The sequence below is a fragment of the Sturnira hondurensis genome, unplaced genomic scaffold (genome assembly GCF_014824575.4).
Source record: "Sturnira hondurensis isolate 20B ecotype Veracruz unplaced genomic scaffold, ASM1482457v3 Scaffold0013931, whole genome shotgun sequence".
NCBI classification, from domain to species: Eukaryota; Metazoa; Chordata; class Mammalia; order Chiroptera; family Phyllostomidae; genus Sturnira; species Sturnira hondurensis.
Window position 1 is genome coordinate 1,839,425 of NW_028086562.1, and position 18,223 is coordinate 1,857,647.

Here is an 18,223-nt window from a genome sequence, read left to right on the forward strand (position 1 = left end):
GGGCTCCCGAGAGCCCCGTCGGGCAGTCCGGCCAGCGGAGCCCGGTCCCGCCTCGGCCACTTCCCAGGGGCCAGGGCGCGAACCGAGACCTTTCCCGGGGTCCCCCCGCTTCCTGCTCAGACGCTCTGTCCGCAGAGCGAATGGTGGGGCCAGCCCCTCCTGGTGGGAGAAACCTGCGTGGGGGCGCCCAAGTCCCGGGCCTCGGGTCCAGCCTCCACAGGGTCGCCTGCCCGAAGCTAGGGCGCGCTCGGAGGTGGGGCTTAGACGGAACGCAGGGAGGCGGCGGTGCGGGACGCGGAGGGAGGGAAGCCCCCGCGAGGCCAGGCAGGGTCTTGCCGGTGCCCCTCCTGCCCGCCGTCGCTGGCGGTGGGGCGCCCCGAGCCCACGACCCCGCCGCAGGTGGGACGCGAGGGGCTGGAGCGAGATCCACCCCACTCCCGTCTTCTTCTCCCTCCCCCTCGGGCGGGAACGAGAGCGGGTGGTGGGACCCGGAGGCGACCGACTCCGCGGGGCGGGGCGGGTGGGGCAGGCCCGGAGTCGCCGCCTTCTTAAAGCCGGGCGGCGGGCGAGGCGCTCTCAACCGGCGCGGGCTCCGGCAGCTCCCGGAGCAGATCTCCCGCCGGGTCTGGGTCTCCGCTCCGCTTCGGGGCGGGCGCAGGTCACCCACGCGCGGGACCGTATTGGCGCCGCTTGGCCGTCAAGCATGGGGTTACCTCGGAGAGCGGGGGAGGCGGCGGAGCCGCGTAAGGTAGGAGCCGGGGCCCGGGGTCCGGGGTCGAGGCCTATGACCCGCGTAACCGCGCCTCTGCGCCCGCCCGCAGAGCCTGAAGCCTCTGTTGGAGAAACGCCGGCGCGCGCGCGTCAACGAGAGCCTCAGGCAGCTCAAGGGCATCATCCTGCCGCTGCTGGGCAGGGAGGTGAGCGGGGGTCCTGGGGCGCCGCGGCGGGGGTCCCGGGGTGCGGAGCGAGGAGGGCGGGAGGGCGGGAGAGCCCCGGAAACGGGCGAGGAGGCTCCGCGCGGCGCCCAGCGCCTGGCCAGGGCTCTGTACTCAGGCAGCCTGCCGGAGATCCGTCTTGACTGTCCGTTTCTCTGTCACTGTCCCCGGTGGCCTGTCGTAGAGCTCCAGCCACTCCAAGCTGGAGAAGGCGGACATCCTGGAAATGACCGTGCGCTTCCTGCGGGAGCTGCCGGCGTCCTTCTGCCCGGAGGCAGCGCCCAGTGAGTGACCCCGCCCCGGCCCTGCGCCTCACCCCGGCCTCACCCTGGGCCTCTCTCCGAGCCTCATGCGCCTCTCTGCCCACAGCGCCCTCCGACAGCTACCTCGACGGCTACCGCGCCTGCCTGGCGCTCCTGACCCGCGTGCTGCCCGCCTCCCGAGTCCTGGAGCCTGCCCTGAGCGCTCGCCTGCTGGAGCACCTGCGGCGGAGGGCGGCCGGCGCTACCCGCGACGGCCAGAACACTACGGCCTCCTGCAGACCATCCTCGCCTTCCCCGCAGCCCGCCCCCGCGCCCTCGCCGCCTGCCCCTCCCTGCTACCCCAGCCTCTGGCGGCCCTGGTAGCCCCCGGGCCCGCCCACGATCCTGCTGACTGCCCCTGGGGCCTGAGGAAACTCTTGGTGACAACTGCTGTTTCCCGCGGAGGGATGACAGCCAGACACCCACAGCCAGGCGGGAGCCGGGTGTTTGTGCTCCGTGTGGCAGACTGAAGGCCAGGGAAACTCAGCTAGAGGAAATAAAGGGAGAGGCCCTGCCTCACCCCCACTTTTGGGGGCGTGTGGGCTGGAGGAGAAGGGGCAGGTGGCTGCAGGGGAGGTTGAAGACCCCGGCCCCAGTGGTGTAAGAGGTGCTAGGCCTGGGCCGGTGTCTGCGGCCCTGGCAGCCAAGGTCCCTGTCTCAGCACTGGTGCCAGAACAGAGGGCTGGGCCAGGAGCTTTCCTGAGCCAGGGCAAGCATCTGCTGTGAGTGGTCACTGCCCTTCCAGACGTTCTTGGGCCCCCTCGCCCACTCTGCTTGGGAAGCTCTAGGCAGACAGAAGCAATGGCCCGAGGGAGCCATCCGCTCCACTCCTGGGCACTCCTGTCCAAAGCCTCCAGTCAGAGGGACTGGGCTGCGGGGCTGGCATTGGTGGTGGCCTCTCTAGGTGGGCGTGGGGAGGATGTACTCCCCCAAGCATTAATTGAATGAACCTGGTGTGTGTGCCAGGTGTGCGGAAGGCGTGGGATGAGCATGAGGGCGCCCAGTACAGAGACAGTGCCCAGGCGAGGTGAGCAGGCCTGGGTCATGGGGCAGCAGAAAGCCAACGGGTGACCGCAGCAGGCTAAGGACCAGGAAACAGGTCTCCTCGTTTGCTCATGTGGACGGTTCCCTGCTGCTCTCCAGGGCGGGCTGCTGGAAGCTACTTGTTCTTTTTTTTAAAAATATTGTATTTATTTATCTTTAGAGGGGAAGGGAAGGAGAGAGAAAGAGAAACATCAATGTATGGTTGCTTCTTGTGCATCTCCTGTTGGGAACTGGCCCCTGCTGGGAACTGGCCTGCAACCCAGGAATGTACCCTGACTGGGAATCGAACCGAGATTGTCTGGTTTACAGGCCCGAGCTCAATCCACTGAGCTACACTAGCCAGGGCTATGTTCTTAAGACTTTTCTTTCTTCCCTTGGAAGCCAGAGGACCTGTGAAGACCCAGGGAGGGGTCCACGATCCCTGGGGTGGGGGTGCCCAAGACAAGGCAGGAGCCCCACTGTCGGTCGTGTTCCCACCATTCTGAGAGGATTCATGGAGCATCCTCAAGACGGCAGGCGTCCTCCCCAAAGGGCCTACGCCACCAGCCTGTCCGAGGGCCTGGGGCTCTAGGGGCATGAAGACAGAGTCGGTGGGGGGTTGTCACTAAACCCGCGATGATCTCGGCGCTGATTTGGATGGCGCGACGTGGGAAGCTGTGGGTGTCATTGCAGAAGTCACTGCTGAGATAACAGGGTGACCCCCAGCAAGGTGTCCTTCCCACCACCCTCTCTGGGCCCAGCTGGCTGGATTGTGGGCTCCCAGAAGGCAGGGCTGGGGCTGAGTGCACCTCTGTCCCCAGGGCACTGGGTGCACAGTAGGTGCTCAATAAACATGGTGGACTAATGAACGGGTGACATGAGCTGACCATGATGTGCTGAACGCCAGACAGCCTCAGCTCCCACCCTGGGGCCCTACTGTCCCTGTGAATACTTGCCCCATCAGGCCTGTGCTCCCCAGTGGACAAGAGTTAGGGAGGATGCGGAGCACAGGGCAGGGGTTCTGCTTCCTCTTGGCGGTTCCCCACCAGGAGCAGGGGAGGAGGAGGGCCAGGTAACCCAGAAGCCCACATCCCCATGCGGGCGTGGAGTTTCCTCCTGGGGTCCAGGAGTGCACATCCGGCATGCGCTGTGCTGGCTCCTTGTCCCTCCTGGCACTTCTGGTACAGTTTTAAACTGTGTTAAGAATGGACCACCCAGAGGCCCCTGGCCTCTGAGGGCCATATCCGCCAATTCTCGCTGCTGAGCCCTTTCTGGGCTCCCCACTCAGTGCTCTCAGTGACATAAGCTCAGCCAAGCTACAGCACAAGCGTCAGGGAGGAGGCCGGCAGGGAGGCCGGTGACTCACAGGGTTGGGCCCTCCTGGGCACCTGAGCGGGCGGCCAGCCTGCTCTGGCGGGAAGCTGAGGTAGGCCCAGAGGGGCCAGGTCCTGGGCCCCGGGTGAGAAGCCAGCTTCCCAGCAGGGCTGTGCAAGAGCTGCCCAGAGGCCTGGGCTGGCACTGGGGCTGGGCTTGTGAAACAGGACTGCCAACATCCTCTTCCCACAGGGCACCTGCTGACACTCCCTCCTCCAGCCGCTCCCCTGGCTTTTTCTGAGCAAACCCAAGGTGAGCTCAGGACGCGTTGGGCTTTTTCTGTGTGGGCGAGAGAGGCTGCCTCCTTTGGGACAGTTTCATCATGTTAATGAGGCTGACGTGGTGCTCTGGGCCAGGTCCTGGGACGCCCGGGGGCTCTGCAGAGCCCTCCGCATCCTGCTGTGGGCGATCGCTCTGGAGCCAGTGGTGGGATTGGGGGCCTTCCCCATCCTGTGTGGGAACCGTCTACTCCAACCATCAAGGCCAGATTTCCTTTTAAAAAGCACACCGGGTTGCTCTAGCCGGTCCGGAGAAGAACTAACCCACCCAGTGGTGTTATTTTCTTGGCTCTACTTCTTGTCTAGGCCCCTGAAGGTGCGGCCCTATCTCTGGGGTGCGAATGTCCCTGTTCATCTGCAGAGAGCGGCCCAGGCACGCGATGTGGGGGAGAAAGCGACCAGCTACGGAGGGTTCCCAGGGAGCAACTCGTTTCGCTTTGGGTTTTGAGAGGCCTTGGCAAAGCTCCAGGCGCTTAAAACAGCTATAATAAAGCTTTGGAAGGTTTCAGGAGCGTGAGAAAGAGGAAACGCCCTGTGCGTACGGGTGTTGTCCTGCCACCCCGAGACCCACTAGGGGGCAGCAGAGAGCAGCGTCGGGTGGCCGTTCACAGGATCGGGCTAGTGGAAAAGGTAGGCGTTCCCTGGCCTGGCAGCCGCGGATGTGCCTGGGGGTGCTGGGTCTGCTGTGGGCGTCGGGGCCCAGAGCCACCTGTGTTGGTATTTGGTTTGTTCAACCTGAGGGAGCCTTGACGGATGGGGCTCAGTTGGTGGGGGGGCGTGTCCTGAGAAGCAAAAGGTTTCCGGTTTGATTGCTGGTCCGGGCACATGCCTGGGTTGTGGGTTCGGTTCCTAGTCGGAGTGCGTATGAGGGGGAACAGACTGGTGATTCTCTCCCTCTCTTTCTCCCTCCCTTCCCCTCTCTCTAAAAAATAAAATAAAATAAAATGAAAAGAAAACTTAAAGAATTAAACCCAAGGGAGCCCGGGACAAAAAAGGAATGATTCTAGGCCCCAGAAATCAGAGACAGGTTGAGATTTTGTGGGGACGACATTTTGAGGCCCTGTGTAAGAAAACTAATATAAAATTATGGACATGGACTTAGTATGAAGGTGGATACTTATTCAGAACAGAAGTGTCAGTCCCATCGCACCAGGGGTGCTTGCAGACTGGTGTGCCATCCTTCTGGGTTCTCTTTAAGCGGTTTGCCAGACCCATGTACACAGAACTGCTTCCTGGTGACAACCCGGCGCCCCTTTGCCCCCGGACATTCTGCTACCCTCCGTTCTCGCTCTGTGAGCAGCCGCAAGCTGAAGCTCCATCAGCCTCTTGGCGAGTCCAGCTGCCCCGGGGGGGACCCTGAACCTGCACCAATAACAACAGATAAATGCCTTCCATTCCTTCCATCCTGTCTCACGACCTGTGTAGGAGCAGACATAGGTTTACACACTACTGTCCTTTGTGGCAGCTTCCCCCTCCCCCTGTGTGGGAAGCTTGTGAAATGCACGTCCCCAGTGCATCTCTCTGACCCTCTGCGTCTGTGTCAGTGGCCTCATTCCACACACCTGAGTCCAGGTGAATGTATTCCAGCAAAGCCTCCATGTGTGGGTGCGGGGGGGGGGGCGGTGCTGGGGCGGGAGGGGCGGGGTCAGTGTTCAGTGGGGACAGGGATCCAGCTTTGGAAGATAAGGAGGGTTAGGGGGTGAGCGGTGGTGACGACTGTGCAGTGATGGGAGTGCGTTAATGCGCCCGAACTGGGCACTTAAAAACGGCTGGGGTGGTACCCTGATTGGAGTGGCTCAGTGGACTGAGCGCCAGCCTGTGAACCGAAAAGTAGCTGGTTCAATCCCCAGTCAGGGCACATGCCTGGGTTGTTGGCCAGGTCCCCAGTAGGGGGGCGCGTGGGAGAGAGGAGATGTTAACTCTCCCTCTCTTTCCCCCTCCTTTCCCCTCTCTCTAAAAATAAATAAAATCTAAAAATAAGAATTGTGATGCTAGCCCTGGCATCAGCTGGTTGGAGTGTCATCCTACACACCTCGAAGTCCTGGGTTCGGTTCCTGGTCAGAGCACGCACCTCGGTTTCAGGTTCGATTTCCGGCCTGGGTGTGTGTGGGAGGCAACCCATTGATGTTTATCTCTCACATCAGTGTCTCTCTGTCTTTAAAATGAATTTTAAAAAGTCTCCTTGGGTGAGGATTTTGAAAAATGGCGACAACAGACACTCAGGACAGCGCTCCTGTCTCTTTGATTGACCTTTGTTTTCTCTCTGAGTCCTCCAGTCCTTCTTCTCCCAGCCTCACTAGTATGACGGCATGGTGTTTAGGCCATGTGCAGAGAGCCTCAGGCTCCTCTAATGGGGATGGAGCCCTGTAATCAAAACTCCCTTGATCCGCTTTGGGTGGCGGGGTCAGTGGGCTGGGCGTCACACCTCAAGCGAAAGTTTGAATCCTGGGCAGGGCACGTGCCTGGGTTGTGGGCCTGGTCCCCGGTTGGGGCGGGCGTGAGAGGCAACCGAATGATGTTTCTTGTTCTCTCTTTCTCCCTTGCTTCCCCCCTCTCTAAAAGTAAATGAGTAAAATCTTTTAAACTCCAGCAGACTGATCGTTTCACTAGGTATAAAAGGTCTAAATCCTCTGAGTAAGAGGCAGAAATTGTCAGACGGCCTAAAAGTTCACGGCCCTGCTCCCACGGCTCTACCCCAAGCCCGCTTCCTTCGTCCCCTCCGGCGGGTGCGTCCCCGCTCCGCCCAGCCCCCTTCCTGGTTTCCGGGGGTCGCGACGTTTGCGTTTGGCCGGAGGAGCTCTGTACACTGTGCGGTGAGACCATGAGGGTCTAACAGGAGTGACGAAGGTGATGATGGAGAAAAAAGTGTGAGACCAGGAGTCAGAAGGACTACAGTCCCGCCTTGGAGACCAAACCGATGAGATACGGAAGAAGGAGGAGAGAAGCCAAACATGGCTAGAGATGACCCCACGATTTGGAAAATGAAGCCCCTTCATCGCTTTCTTGAAACTTTCCTCCGTCCGGATTTGACACGTTTAGCCACCGCCAGGTCAGTAGGCGAAGAGCCATCCTTTAAATATCGAGACCGAAAGGTTCAAGTGTAAACACGGGAGAAGATAGTGGTGGCTAATGTCCTGTGTCAACTTGACAGGCCACACCGGGTGCCCGGATCAAACATTCCTTCTGCGCACCTGTGAGGGCGGGTCCCCGGTTGGAGTCAGTAGGCCCCGCAAAGCAGATGGCCCGCCCCAGTGTGGGCTCGGGCTTCGTTCGCCCTGGGCTGCCGCGTCCAATGCTAACCAGGTCGGCTGACACAGTCACGACTTGGAGATGACGGCTTCACAGAAGCGTTTTCCAGCAGGACGGACGTGGCATTAGTGGATATATGGTGTTGCTTTTATTCTTACTGTTTCTTAGTATTCTAACCTTTGCACTGCTGATAATTTGGAATCTCCTAGAATTAATGACCACTCTCAGAGAAAAAACAACAGTTGGCTCAAGTCCTAAGTAATATCACCCTGGCTGAATTAAGGCATCGTACTTTACTTATTTGTTCCTGTGAAAGCCACCCAATAAAGAACAGTTCAGGGAAAAATATGTATTCCCACAGAACTGCCTCATAGAATAGCAAAAACCCCTTTAGCAAATAGCCCCTGATTGTCAAAGAGTTGTTAGAGTAACAGCCCCTTCTTTACCTCCAATAGGAATATATATCAATTAGAATTAGACAGACATAAAAACAGAAGAAGCTGATTAGCTATTACAAACTAAGCACTTAGAAAGAACTACCAAGGAGTTAGAGTCCTCAGTATACAAAAAACATTTTAGACAGCAATATAGATAGCTAAGTTAGATATTACAAAGGCTTATAATGAATTTCCTAACCTCTGCTCGGTCTAGCGTACCTGTTGCCCATGACAATTTCTGAGAACTTTAATAAACAGTAAGACATTTAAACTGTGTACATAGAACTATTTCAAATTGTCTGATTAATAGTTCTCCTGGTGAAAATAATTTTTGTTTAACATAATTGACACTATGGGAACCTTCGTACTTTTCCTGGTTACCTTTGTATTGATTTTTTCTGCTTAACTGATCCTGCTATGCACCTGTAACATTAATCACTACCAGAAATGAAAATATAAAAACCTGCTTGTACTTACAATAAACGGAACAGTGCTTCACCTGCCTTTGAGCTGTGTAGTTGCCTGTTACCCAGCGCCGATGCCTACTCTCACCTGAGGGACCCTTAGATAAGCTGCGGCCGGACCTCGGCACTGGGCCCCCCTGGTTCTCAGGCTTTGGGCTTGGGTGGAACCGCACCGCCAGCCTTCCTGGACCTTCCAGCTTCCAGGCCCACGGGGGTCACGGGCTGGCTCAGCCCCCTGACCAGCATGGCAGCCCATTCCTCGTAATCTCATCATGTCTCTCTCTCTCTCTCTCTCTGGGCCTCCATGGACCTATATCCTACCAGGTCTGCTTCTCTAGAGAACTCTGATTAATAAAAAAATACAGTATTAACACTAATCCAAAAAAACCTGGCATAGCTGCATTAATAGCAGAAAAATAGCTTTCCAGCACGAAATGGTACCAACAATAAAGTCGGACATTTCATGACAGAAGAATCACTTCCTCAAGAAGATGGGAAAATCCTAATTGCGTAGGTGCTTAGTAATTGGACTTCAAAATATACAAAGCAACAATGGGGAGCTGAAAGAAAGAGTCGAGTCCGCCATCCACCGCTGGGATTTCGGCACCCCGATCAGAGCAATCGATAAAAGAAGTAGAAAGGCCGCCAGGCAGGCTGCAGGAGACTTGGTCAACACTCTCAGAATGCAGGAGAAAAGTGGGACAGCACAGAGCAGCCAAGGAACTTTCCTAAGGCCACACAGCCAGGAAATGCGTGGGAGGGGGCTTCACAGCGTATTCTGGCTCCAGATCCCTCCCCATGATCAGGTATGACCCCTCTTCAGGACATTCGTCACTGGTATCAGGTCCAGGTCCACCTGTGTGGCTGGACGGATGCAGAAGAAAAGCAGGTCTGTTTCCTGAGAGGCCCAAGCCCTTCGATGGCCACTGGCGGTCTCACCGGATCTGCGGCCAGGCGGGAGCTTGGCTGGGAGGCAGCCCGTTCTCCCAGCGGCCGCTGCGATGCCAGGGCTCCTGCCAGGCGCAGTCCCAGCTCCAGCGTCTGCCTGGAGCTCACCTCACGCATCTCTAGCAAATAGAGGCCCTTGGGCTCTTCACGTGGCAATTACTTGGTGCATGAAACCAACATCATTTTTGTCCAGGGCCCTTGAGAAACAGAACTATACCCCAGGTTTTTATTATCGTATGTGAGAAAAGAAGAATGATCTGACTCTGCATGGCTTTTGTTGTCATCACGGGGTTCCCAGTATAAATTTGAGCAAGGGGAAGTTCATTCTGATTTTTAGCAACATGGGGCAAGGGGGGTGGGTGAGGCGGGGCAGGTGGGAACCAAAGGGGGGTGGGAGCCTGGGAACCAAAGAGGGGGTGGGAGCCTGGCGAGCGAAGTGGAAAGCACCTGCAGGAAGTGATGCAGCCACTAGGTCAAGCCACACAGCCTGACTCAGAGCCAGGTGCCCTGGAAGGGGAGGGGAAACCTCCCAGGCCAGGCCATCCTGAAGATTTGACTGACCCGTTAATGCCCAGGCACCTGGGCGTGGCTGTAACTCCAGACGCAGTAGCTTGACCTGCTGGAAGTCAAAGAGATGACTTCTAAGTGCTGCTTTGGGGAGAAGAATCTAAATCTGTCCTAAACCCAAGTGTGTTTTTCTTCTCCAAACGACGCCCCCTTTATTCTTGGCTTGCCTTCTTGGATTGTGGGTCCTGTCTTCAAATGGGCAGTTGACTAGTTTTGGGTTTCCTTGGAGTGGTTCATTATGGGTTCAGAGCCCCAGGCTCGACTTTAAAGGTGCTTGGAGCAGGCAGGGTACAAATGAGGTCACAGGGTCTGTCGTTAAGCAGCCTCCTTGAAATGCTAGTGATCCCTTTGGCTACACTTCTGACTTGCCCTGAGTTCCTGACGGCAAGGTACTGGGTCTTGTCCCCTCAATTCAGGTAGTGTCCAGCACTTCTGATGAGTAAGACGCAAATCTTGAGTGAAACAGCTAAATCGTGTTAACACGAAGAGAACGGGTCTGTATGAGCAGAGGGGCCAGGTCCTCCCCTGGCTGCATTGTCGCACCCCCCCCACCCACCCCCGCCGTGCCCAGGGGCAGGGTGGGCCGGTCCTGGCTGTGTCCTATAATTCCAATCCCAGCTCCAACTACTTGGGGCATTCTTCCTGGGCCCTGGCCCAAGATGCCATGAATGTTCTGGGTCAACCATCCCTGCAGCCCCGCGCCCTGGGCAGCTTGGCTTCCTCTAGAGCTAGTTCCCAAAGCCTTGCTTCAATGGGGCCCCTTCTCTGAGCCAGGCCCTGGTCTGGGTGCTTGAAGACATCCACTTGCTTACCGCCTCCAAAACCCAACAGGGCGAATCCTGTCGTCTGCTCATCTTCGCAGGTGGTAGAACCAGAGCACAGATGAGTAAGGGTCAGTGCGGCACACAGCCTGGGCAAGGGGGGGCGCCCTCTGTCCTAGCTCCTCTCCGAGTAGATCTCAGGTCTCCTGACTCTGGCCGCCTGAGGAGCCGCCCCAAGGGGTGACTTCAGTGTGACTTTTTGGACACAGACTTACTGGAAGACCCCTCCTCTGTTTGCTCAGAGGCCCTGCACCTGAAGGAAGTGACCAGCGGAGACACTTGGTGCCCTGAACGTACTTCCCGGGAGCCCTTCCCTGGGGTCCAACGGCAGCTTGCTACCTGCCTCTGCTCCGCCCCGGCCCAGGTGCAGGTCAGGGCGGGGCTCCAGTAAGTGCTGGGCAGTTGGAGGGGTCACGCCCTGTGTTCGTTAGGCCTCTTCTCTTTCGTAGCTCTGAGCTTTCTGTGCAAACTTAACTCAAGTTTAAGACAGTAAGATGGATAGCTAAGTTAGATATTACAAAGGCTTATAATGAATTTCCTAACCTCTGCTCGGTCTAGCGTACCTGTTTCAAACCTGTTTCAAAACGATACTTCCTATGTCTAATGGCGTTTAGTATCTGATCCTTTTGGAACGCTGTCAGTTTCTCCTCCCTCCCTGCCGGGTCTCACCACCCTGTGATGACGTCACTGATGAAGCAACTTGGTCCCCAGGAGGCTCTGGACCTGCCCAAGGTGGTGAAACTGGTAGGACAGACAGTAAAATAGGAGCACAGGCATTTAACCACATCATCTGTGCCCGGAGCCACGAGGCTCACACTTCCTTCAAAATACAAAGAAAAGGAAAATCCTTACGCCCACTTTTCAAGTTGTGACTTTTAACAGGAAATGCACTGCACGCGTATCTGCAGCCCGAAAAACCATTATCCATCCGCACAGCACCGCCCACCGCCCGCCGGGCGGAAGCCACCCTCCCTCCTCCTTCCTCCCGGGCCGCCCTGAGCCCAGGCCTCTCCCTTCTCTGAGAGAGACCTCAGCTTTTTGTTACAATCATTTCCTTGTTTCTCTCGACAGCTTTCCCACCTCCTTATGTTTTCCTCACAAATAGAATTAGTCATTCTTAGCAAATTTTTCTCTTTTTTTTTTCAGATTATAAGAGAAAGGTTATTCAGAAAGTTACAGAGGTGGTGGAAGTGAGGCCCCTGGGCTGCGTGGGCTCGGGAGACAAGGTACAGAGGCGGGGGCCCTGGGCGCTTAGGAGAGAGAAGGGCGGGGGTAAGGGGCTGGGGAAGGGCACGTTTCACTCGCGAAGTGGAGTGCCGTCAGCTGCAGTTTCCGTTGTTCTTCGTTAGGTCCTCAGACCTCATCTTGGAGCTGAAGGTGTGCACCTTTCAGCAACCTGCCCCTGTTTTTCCCACCCCCTAGTCCTAGTGACACAAACCCAATGGGACAGATGCTATCGTCGTACCCCCCCCCCCCCCAGAGAACGAGGGCGCCCAGGGCTGAAGGGCCAAGCTGAGGCCACGCAAGCCTGTGTCCGTCTTTGTCTGGCTTATTCCATTTAGCACGGCGCCCCCAGGTTCACCATGGTGCCACAGATGACAGGACTGTCTTCCTTTTTCAAGTTGAACTGCCTTCCATTATATGAACGGATACATGCAGTTGCCCCTCTGTATCCACAGCGGACTGCTTTCAGGAGACCCAAACCCGTGGACGCTCAGGTGCCTCAGTCAGTCTTCCACAGCCACAGACGTGGGACCCACGGAGACAGAGGGCTGAGTGCATACCTCACATCTTCGTTTATCTGCTGACAGACAGTTGGGTTGTTGACACACCTTTGCTATTTTTTAAATTTTTATTCACTTTTGAGACAGAGAGAAAGGGAAACATGGATGTGTTGTTTCACTTATTCATGCATCTGTTGGTTGAGTCTAGTATGTGCCGTGACCAGGGATTGAACCTGCAACTTTATTGCATTGGAAGAACGCTCCAACTGCCATGCCTTGGCCATGCAGATCATGCTGCATGAGCGTGAGAGTGCAGATACCTCTTTGAGATAATGGTTTTGTTTCCTGCAGAGGTGGGGCTGATGAGGCACACAATGGTTCTACTGGTAAATTTTTTGAGGAACCTCCATACCGTTTTCTGTAGCGGCTGCCTGCGTTTACATCCCTACTGACGGCCTACGAGGCTTCCCTTTCTCCCATGTCTTCAGCAGCCTTCCCCCTCTCTCATCGTTTTGACGACAGCACGGACGGAGTACTGGATCTTTCTGTGTGCGGCTCTGCACCACGTCTCCTGGTCTTCTTTTCCTTGACATTGTGATTCTTCCTTGCTGTAACTGAACTCACATTATCTGGCTTTGGGGCCCTGCACTGATGAGTGAGTCCACTACAAAGGACTGACCCAGGCTACTGCTGATGGCATCTGCGTTCTCATCTCCAGCTGGGGTCCGTACGGTGTTGCTATGAACCCCTCTGACACAGTATATAGGCTGTAACCCTAGAAGTGGAACCGCTGGGTGAAGGGTGTGGCTGTTTTCAGCGATTTCCCAAAGAGGTGGTAACGATGTACGGAGCCCCTATAGCTTCGTATTTGAGGCTCCATATTGACATGGAGAGAGAACAGGTGGGTGCTTAGAGGGGACGGCACAAAAGCAAATGAATGCAGAGCAGACGCCTCAGCTCCTGGTCCTTCCCCCAAAGGGTGCCCAGGTCAACGGTTTCTTCAGTATCTTCCCCAAAACATTAGAACTTATTGAAATGATATATTTAAGGTTTTTTTAAAAAGATTTTATTTATTTGTCTTTAGAGGGGAAGGGAAGGAGAGAGGGAGAGAAATATCAATGTATGGTTGCCTCTTGTGTATATTTCCTGCCGGGAACTGGCCTGCCACCCAGGCATGTGCCCCGACTGGGAATCGAACCATGATCCTTTGGTTCGAAGGCCCATGTTCAATCCACTGAGATACACCAGCCAGGGCAGATTTAAGTTTTTAAAGCAGCAATTTCTGGGTAATATTTCTAAGTCTAAAGACAGTGTGCACATTAAGTATCTGTTGTTAAATGCATTGCTGCTGGTAAACCTTACCTATTCAATCATTTGTAAAACATTTACTGAGCGCCAGTTATGTGCTGAGCACTATTCTAGAACCTTGGGAAATGGCAATGAACAAAAAGGTAAGAAAATCACATCCACGTGCAATACCCGTTCCAGCTGGGGATACAGTGAACAGATGAGTAAATGTTAAATGGTGCTAATTGCTAAGGAGAAAAATGCACCAGTGAGGACTGGGGAGTGTTGGGGAACTGTTAATCTTAAAGAACTGAGTGGGTGAGACCCGTGGGTCCCTGGGGAAGAGCGGTCACACATATTTAAGGACTATCAGGGAGGTCAGAGGGTCTGGAGCTCAGGGACCGAGGGGGACAGCGGCAGATGACAGCGGATGTGGGCCGATTCCTGACCCCACAGGGAGAAGCAGCCTCATCCTGGGCTATGTTGTATGCAAAGCTGCTGACGAGATGGAAGAGGGTGTGAGAGGAAGAGAGATATCAAGGATGGCCACCGGGCCAGCCAGAGCTACCTGGGGCTCGGTGGCCCCTAAGGAAGGGAGTGTGACTTACCAAGCGGGGAGGGAAGACTGTGCGAGGAACAAGTTCTGGGGAGTAAGAGGATCTGGTGAGCGAGCAATGCCTACACACAGCCGAGTGACCTGGCAGGGGCCAGGAGTGTGGAGTGGCCCAGGCAGGGGCACAGCAGTGTGGAGTTTAGGGGAAAGGTTACTGAGCGGGTATGGGGCAGTTACGGAATGGATGGGACTTAAAAAACGTGGGACAGGGTGAGACCCCAAGCCCGAGCACTGCTGCTTCTCTCAAGTCCCCGGAGGCACCAGCAGGGGAGGAGGGGCAGAGTGGCCAGAAAAATAAGTGTGTGGTAGCTTGGAAGGCAAAGGACAGACGTTCCAAGAGAGGAATGATGGTGAGAGGTCAAGAAACGTGGCTTTGGACGTGCAGTGCTGGACTTAGCAACTTGGAAGGAGTCAGTGACCTTGACAATTGAACAGCAGAGACAAAACCCAGAAGGGAATGGGTTCCCCAGGGACTGAGAGGGAGGAAGAGGAGAGCGGGTGTGTGGGTGAACAGCTCTTCTCTGTTTGAGAAGTTTTGCTGAAAGAGAGGGGTAGAGAAAGCCCAGTAGTTTGAGAAAGTAGAAAAAGCTGAAATGGGAAGGTGACAGACTATAAGGACACAGGTCATGGAAATCCATTAGCACTTCAGTAAAAATAACTCATTATGGTTTCGCTAAAGGATCGGGCCCCCGGCTTCGGTCCTCCTTGAATTGAGGGCACCCTCGTAAACAACTGACACTCATATACAGTGATTAATTCTGCAGCACCATTTTTCTCATTACAGAATCCAGGATGCAATAATATCCAGGCCAAGCTGCTACGGTCTCTGGGTCTCTGGCTCCCTCTGCCGTGTTGGCAGCGGGCCGCATGGCCTGACCTCCGTCCTTGCCTCTCCCCAGCCCAACTCCGCGGCTCTGCGCGGCGGCTGCTGCTGCAGAGGCACTAGCGGGGCCTGATTGAGCCTGGCTTTCCCTTTTGTGCAACCTCGTGCCTCCCTGCAGAACCCATACAGCAGCTCGGCCCTGCAAGCTCGTTTACAGGAAACCGCCTGCAACTTCCTCTCAGGGTGGGTTTTAGACGGCGAGACCGCGACCCGCACTCCCGCAGGCCTTTCTGCCGCACAACGGCCACAGGGCCTCGGCGTCCGGACTCGCGCGCTCGGTTTGCGCTCCGCGAGACCGCGCCGCGTGGCGGCCTGGCTGACCCACGCTACCCCACCCCGCCGGCACAGCCCAACTGTCGCGGAACCTTCTGGAAACGATGCCGGGCAGGCAGAACAGGTCGCCCGAGAGGCCTTGGGGGCGGGGCGCGCAGGGTGGGGTTTGCGCAGGAAAACGCGTCCGATTCGCCGCCTGTGAGTAAGCCCCGCCTCCAAGACGCCATGGCCCCGCCTTCTCCCTCCCCCTCCATGGAGCCGCCCGGACTCATTCATTCCGCGCCGGGCCTGCTAGACACCTGCCCTCTCTTTCAGCCTCCCGCCGCCAGCGCCACTGCCGCCGCCGCCGCCGCCGCTGCCAGCATGTCGGACCCCGCCGCGGATACCCCTTCCGCCATCCAGATCTGCCGGTAAGAGGGGTGCACGGCGCGGCGAGCGGCCGAGATGCTGAGGCACCGCCCGGGCCTGTCCGGAGCATCCTCCGCGCTTTTCCCGCTCGGGTCCGGGGTCCCTCACCTCTGGCCCGCCGCCGGCCGCCGGACCCCGCCCACCTCCTCGACCCCGCGAGGCCGGACCCCGTTCACCCCCCCGACCCCCCGCGGCCGGTGCGACTCCGGTGCCGCAGAGCCCGCGGCCTCCCAGCGCGCCTCCCCGCGGGCCCCTGGCGCATCCCGGGGGCGGCGCCGCGGTCACGCAGGCCCCTTGCGCGATTATCGGCGCGACGCCTTTGCCGGGCGGGGGTCGGGGTGAAGCCCCCGCGCCCCGCCCAGCCCCCCCCCCGCCGGTGCTGGAGCCCCAGTTCAAGTCCCACTGAACCCCCTAGTGCAGGCTTGTTCTCTGGGCGGTGGTGCAAAGCCAAGCGGATCTCCCGAGAAGTGGGGCGCAAGTAAGCAGCTCGCTGGTCGGCGCCCGGAGCTCCGCGAGCCCTTCGATGGGTGCCCCAGTGGGCGGGGGCTGCAGCTGTCCAGTTCCACTTAGGGCCCTGGCTCTGGTTTTGAGGGGAGCCAGAACTAACAGGAAGAACAGGAAATGCCCCTCCCGGCTAACAGTTCACTGTTAAGAAGAGGGAATGGTCCACTGAGCCTGGAAGCACTTACACAAAGGGGGCACACGGTTGTTCTCAGCGTACCACCCCTGCCATCTTCCAGGGGAACCGGGTAGAGGGAGGCCCCCAGAGGAGGTGCGAGATCAGGAGCCGTCTTTTCGCCCGCGGGAGGACGGAGGGCAGCCTCAAGGTTACTTACTCTTCATTTCCTTGGGCAGAATCGGGAGCGGGCACGCTGGAATTTGATAGTGGGCTGAATAAGGGCACAAGTCTGGGATGGCCGCGCGTAGGCAGTGTGGCTTGGGGCAGGGCCTGTCCTGCTTCAGGCACCTCCAAGAGCGCGAGCGGCTTTGGGTTGCTGTTTTGAAATGGGTTCTGAGGGTTTGGACTTTGGGTATTACCCTGGCCTAGGGTTCAAGCCAAATTAGTTTCTGGAGGATTTGACAGCACCCTGGAAGAGTAAATGCTGGATCAGTGAGGCAGCCTGACCGCGCACCCCCTTTTCTGGCCTAGTCCAGTTCTTTGCTGACTTCATGGTCAGTTTTAACTTTTCTAGGGAGAAGAAATCTTTGGGGGAAGCCTTGCTCCATTTGCCTTGGTATGGTCTGTGTGGCTGTCTTGACCCCACCCACTCCAAGTTCCTGGGGCAAAAAGAACAGGAGTAACTGATATTTGGAGAGAGACAGGCCTGGAATCAGGTTTTGCCTCCTATTGGCTGGATGACCTTGAGGTTCATCCTTTGCCAAGGGCTCGTGTGCCTCTCTCCCCTCACCTGGTTTGTCCACCTTCCGGGGTGGGGAAGGAGGCAGGGATGCCGCCCCTCTGCCGTGCAAGGAGGAAACCCAGTGCCTCTGTAGGTCATCTGGCCCCAGGCGGCAGGACGGCTCCTCCTGGGTCTTCTGTCTCCAGCCCCACATTCTTAACACTGCGCTCCGCCGCAAAGGAGGGTACTGATTTCAGTCCACTCATGGAAGGCTGGGCTTTTATTCACCTCATCAGTAAAATAAATAGCAGGTCTGTATGTACCGTCTTTCTTAAAACCAGCTTTTTACCTATAACTTATAGTGTTATTAACCAGTGTTACCCCAATACGTTTAATTTAAACAATAATAAATATCAAGCAAAAAGAAAAAAAACACTTGAAATTTTAGATAATGTTAGTAACTGATGTTACCTCCTCAGTAAGTTTAATTTAAACAGAAATTATAAGATCCCCTCCAGCTTCTAGCTGGTTATAGATTTTTGGGTAGCTTTACACACAGATACTTTTGTGTGTCCACACACACCTACACACCCGCCATGCTTTCCAGCTGCTTTTTGGGTATTCATGATTGCAAATTGTTGCCGAGTGGCCGCCAGGCTGTGGGTGTTTGGCAGCATACCTGGCTGAGGAGCTTCAGGGGCCCAGCACAACTGCCAGAGTGGGGAGGGCCGTGGTCAGAAGGACTTGGCCTAGTGACCCCAGACGTGGGGAGAGTGGACACATCAGGGCGGGGAGCCCTTTAAGGACACCTGAGCCGACACCCTGTGTTGAAAGAGGAGCCTCCTGGCCTAGGACAGCCAAGCGCATGAATTTAACAAGTTTCACTGGACACCTCCAAGGAGCACAGCCCCTTGAGAAAGGGGCAGGGACCTAGAACATTTGGTTCTTGCCCAATGAGGTTTCACAGGTCAGCAGGGAGAGGATGCCCAAACCCCCACCATCCTAGACAATTAAGAGTGGTCGCGTGCTTTGTGGGGGGAAGGAGGCGCTGCAGGGGTAGGGGCTGGCGAGCCGGAGTCAGAGTCAGCCTCGCAGTCCCGGGCCTGCGTGTGAATTCTCCCTCTGGCCCTTGCCTGTCTCATCCCCCTGTGCCCCCATTTTCTTGTGGGTTGTTCTAAGTGTTAAAGAAAAGAAAGTACATTTGTGCCCGGCACACTGTAAATAAATGGAAGCTCTCTTTGTCTCAGAAGTGGGACACAGGCCCAGGAGGCCAGTAGCCTGGGTTGGAACCCCAGCT

The 18,223-nt window shown here is 56.5% G+C and overlaps 2 protein-coding genes across 3 annotated transcripts in view; both read left to right on the forward strand.

Moving 5' to 3' along the window:
- The first annotated feature begins 590 nt into the window (after positions 1–590).
- On the forward strand, positions 591–2,402 carry HES2 (hes family bHLH transcription factor 2). Its single transcript, XM_037062080.1, has 4 exons — positions 591–748; positions 822–917; positions 1,120–1,219; positions 1,305–2,402. Exons 1-4 carry the CDS (start codon positions 704–706, stop codon positions 1,559–1,561), a joined length of 498 nt encoding a protein of 165 aa, XP_036917975.1. The 5' UTR covers positions 591–703; the 3' UTR covers positions 1,562–2,402.
- Positions 2,403–2,631: 229 nt separating this feature from the next.
- Positions 2,632–18,223, forward strand: part of ACOT7 (acyl-CoA thioesterase 7) — an 81,858-nt gene continuing 66,266 nt past the window's right edge. Inside the window, exon 1 of one of the 2 annotated variants that reach the window (XM_037062079.1) lies at positions 2,632–4,060. In XM_037062079.1, the coding sequence (XP_036917974.1) occupies positions 3,957–4,060 (104 nt within the window). In that variant the 5' untranslated portion in view covers positions 2,632–3,956. Of the gene's footprint in view, positions 4,061–15,162; positions 15,589–18,223 lie in introns of those variants that run through there. The other variant, XM_037062078.1, reaches the window with a different exon arrangement.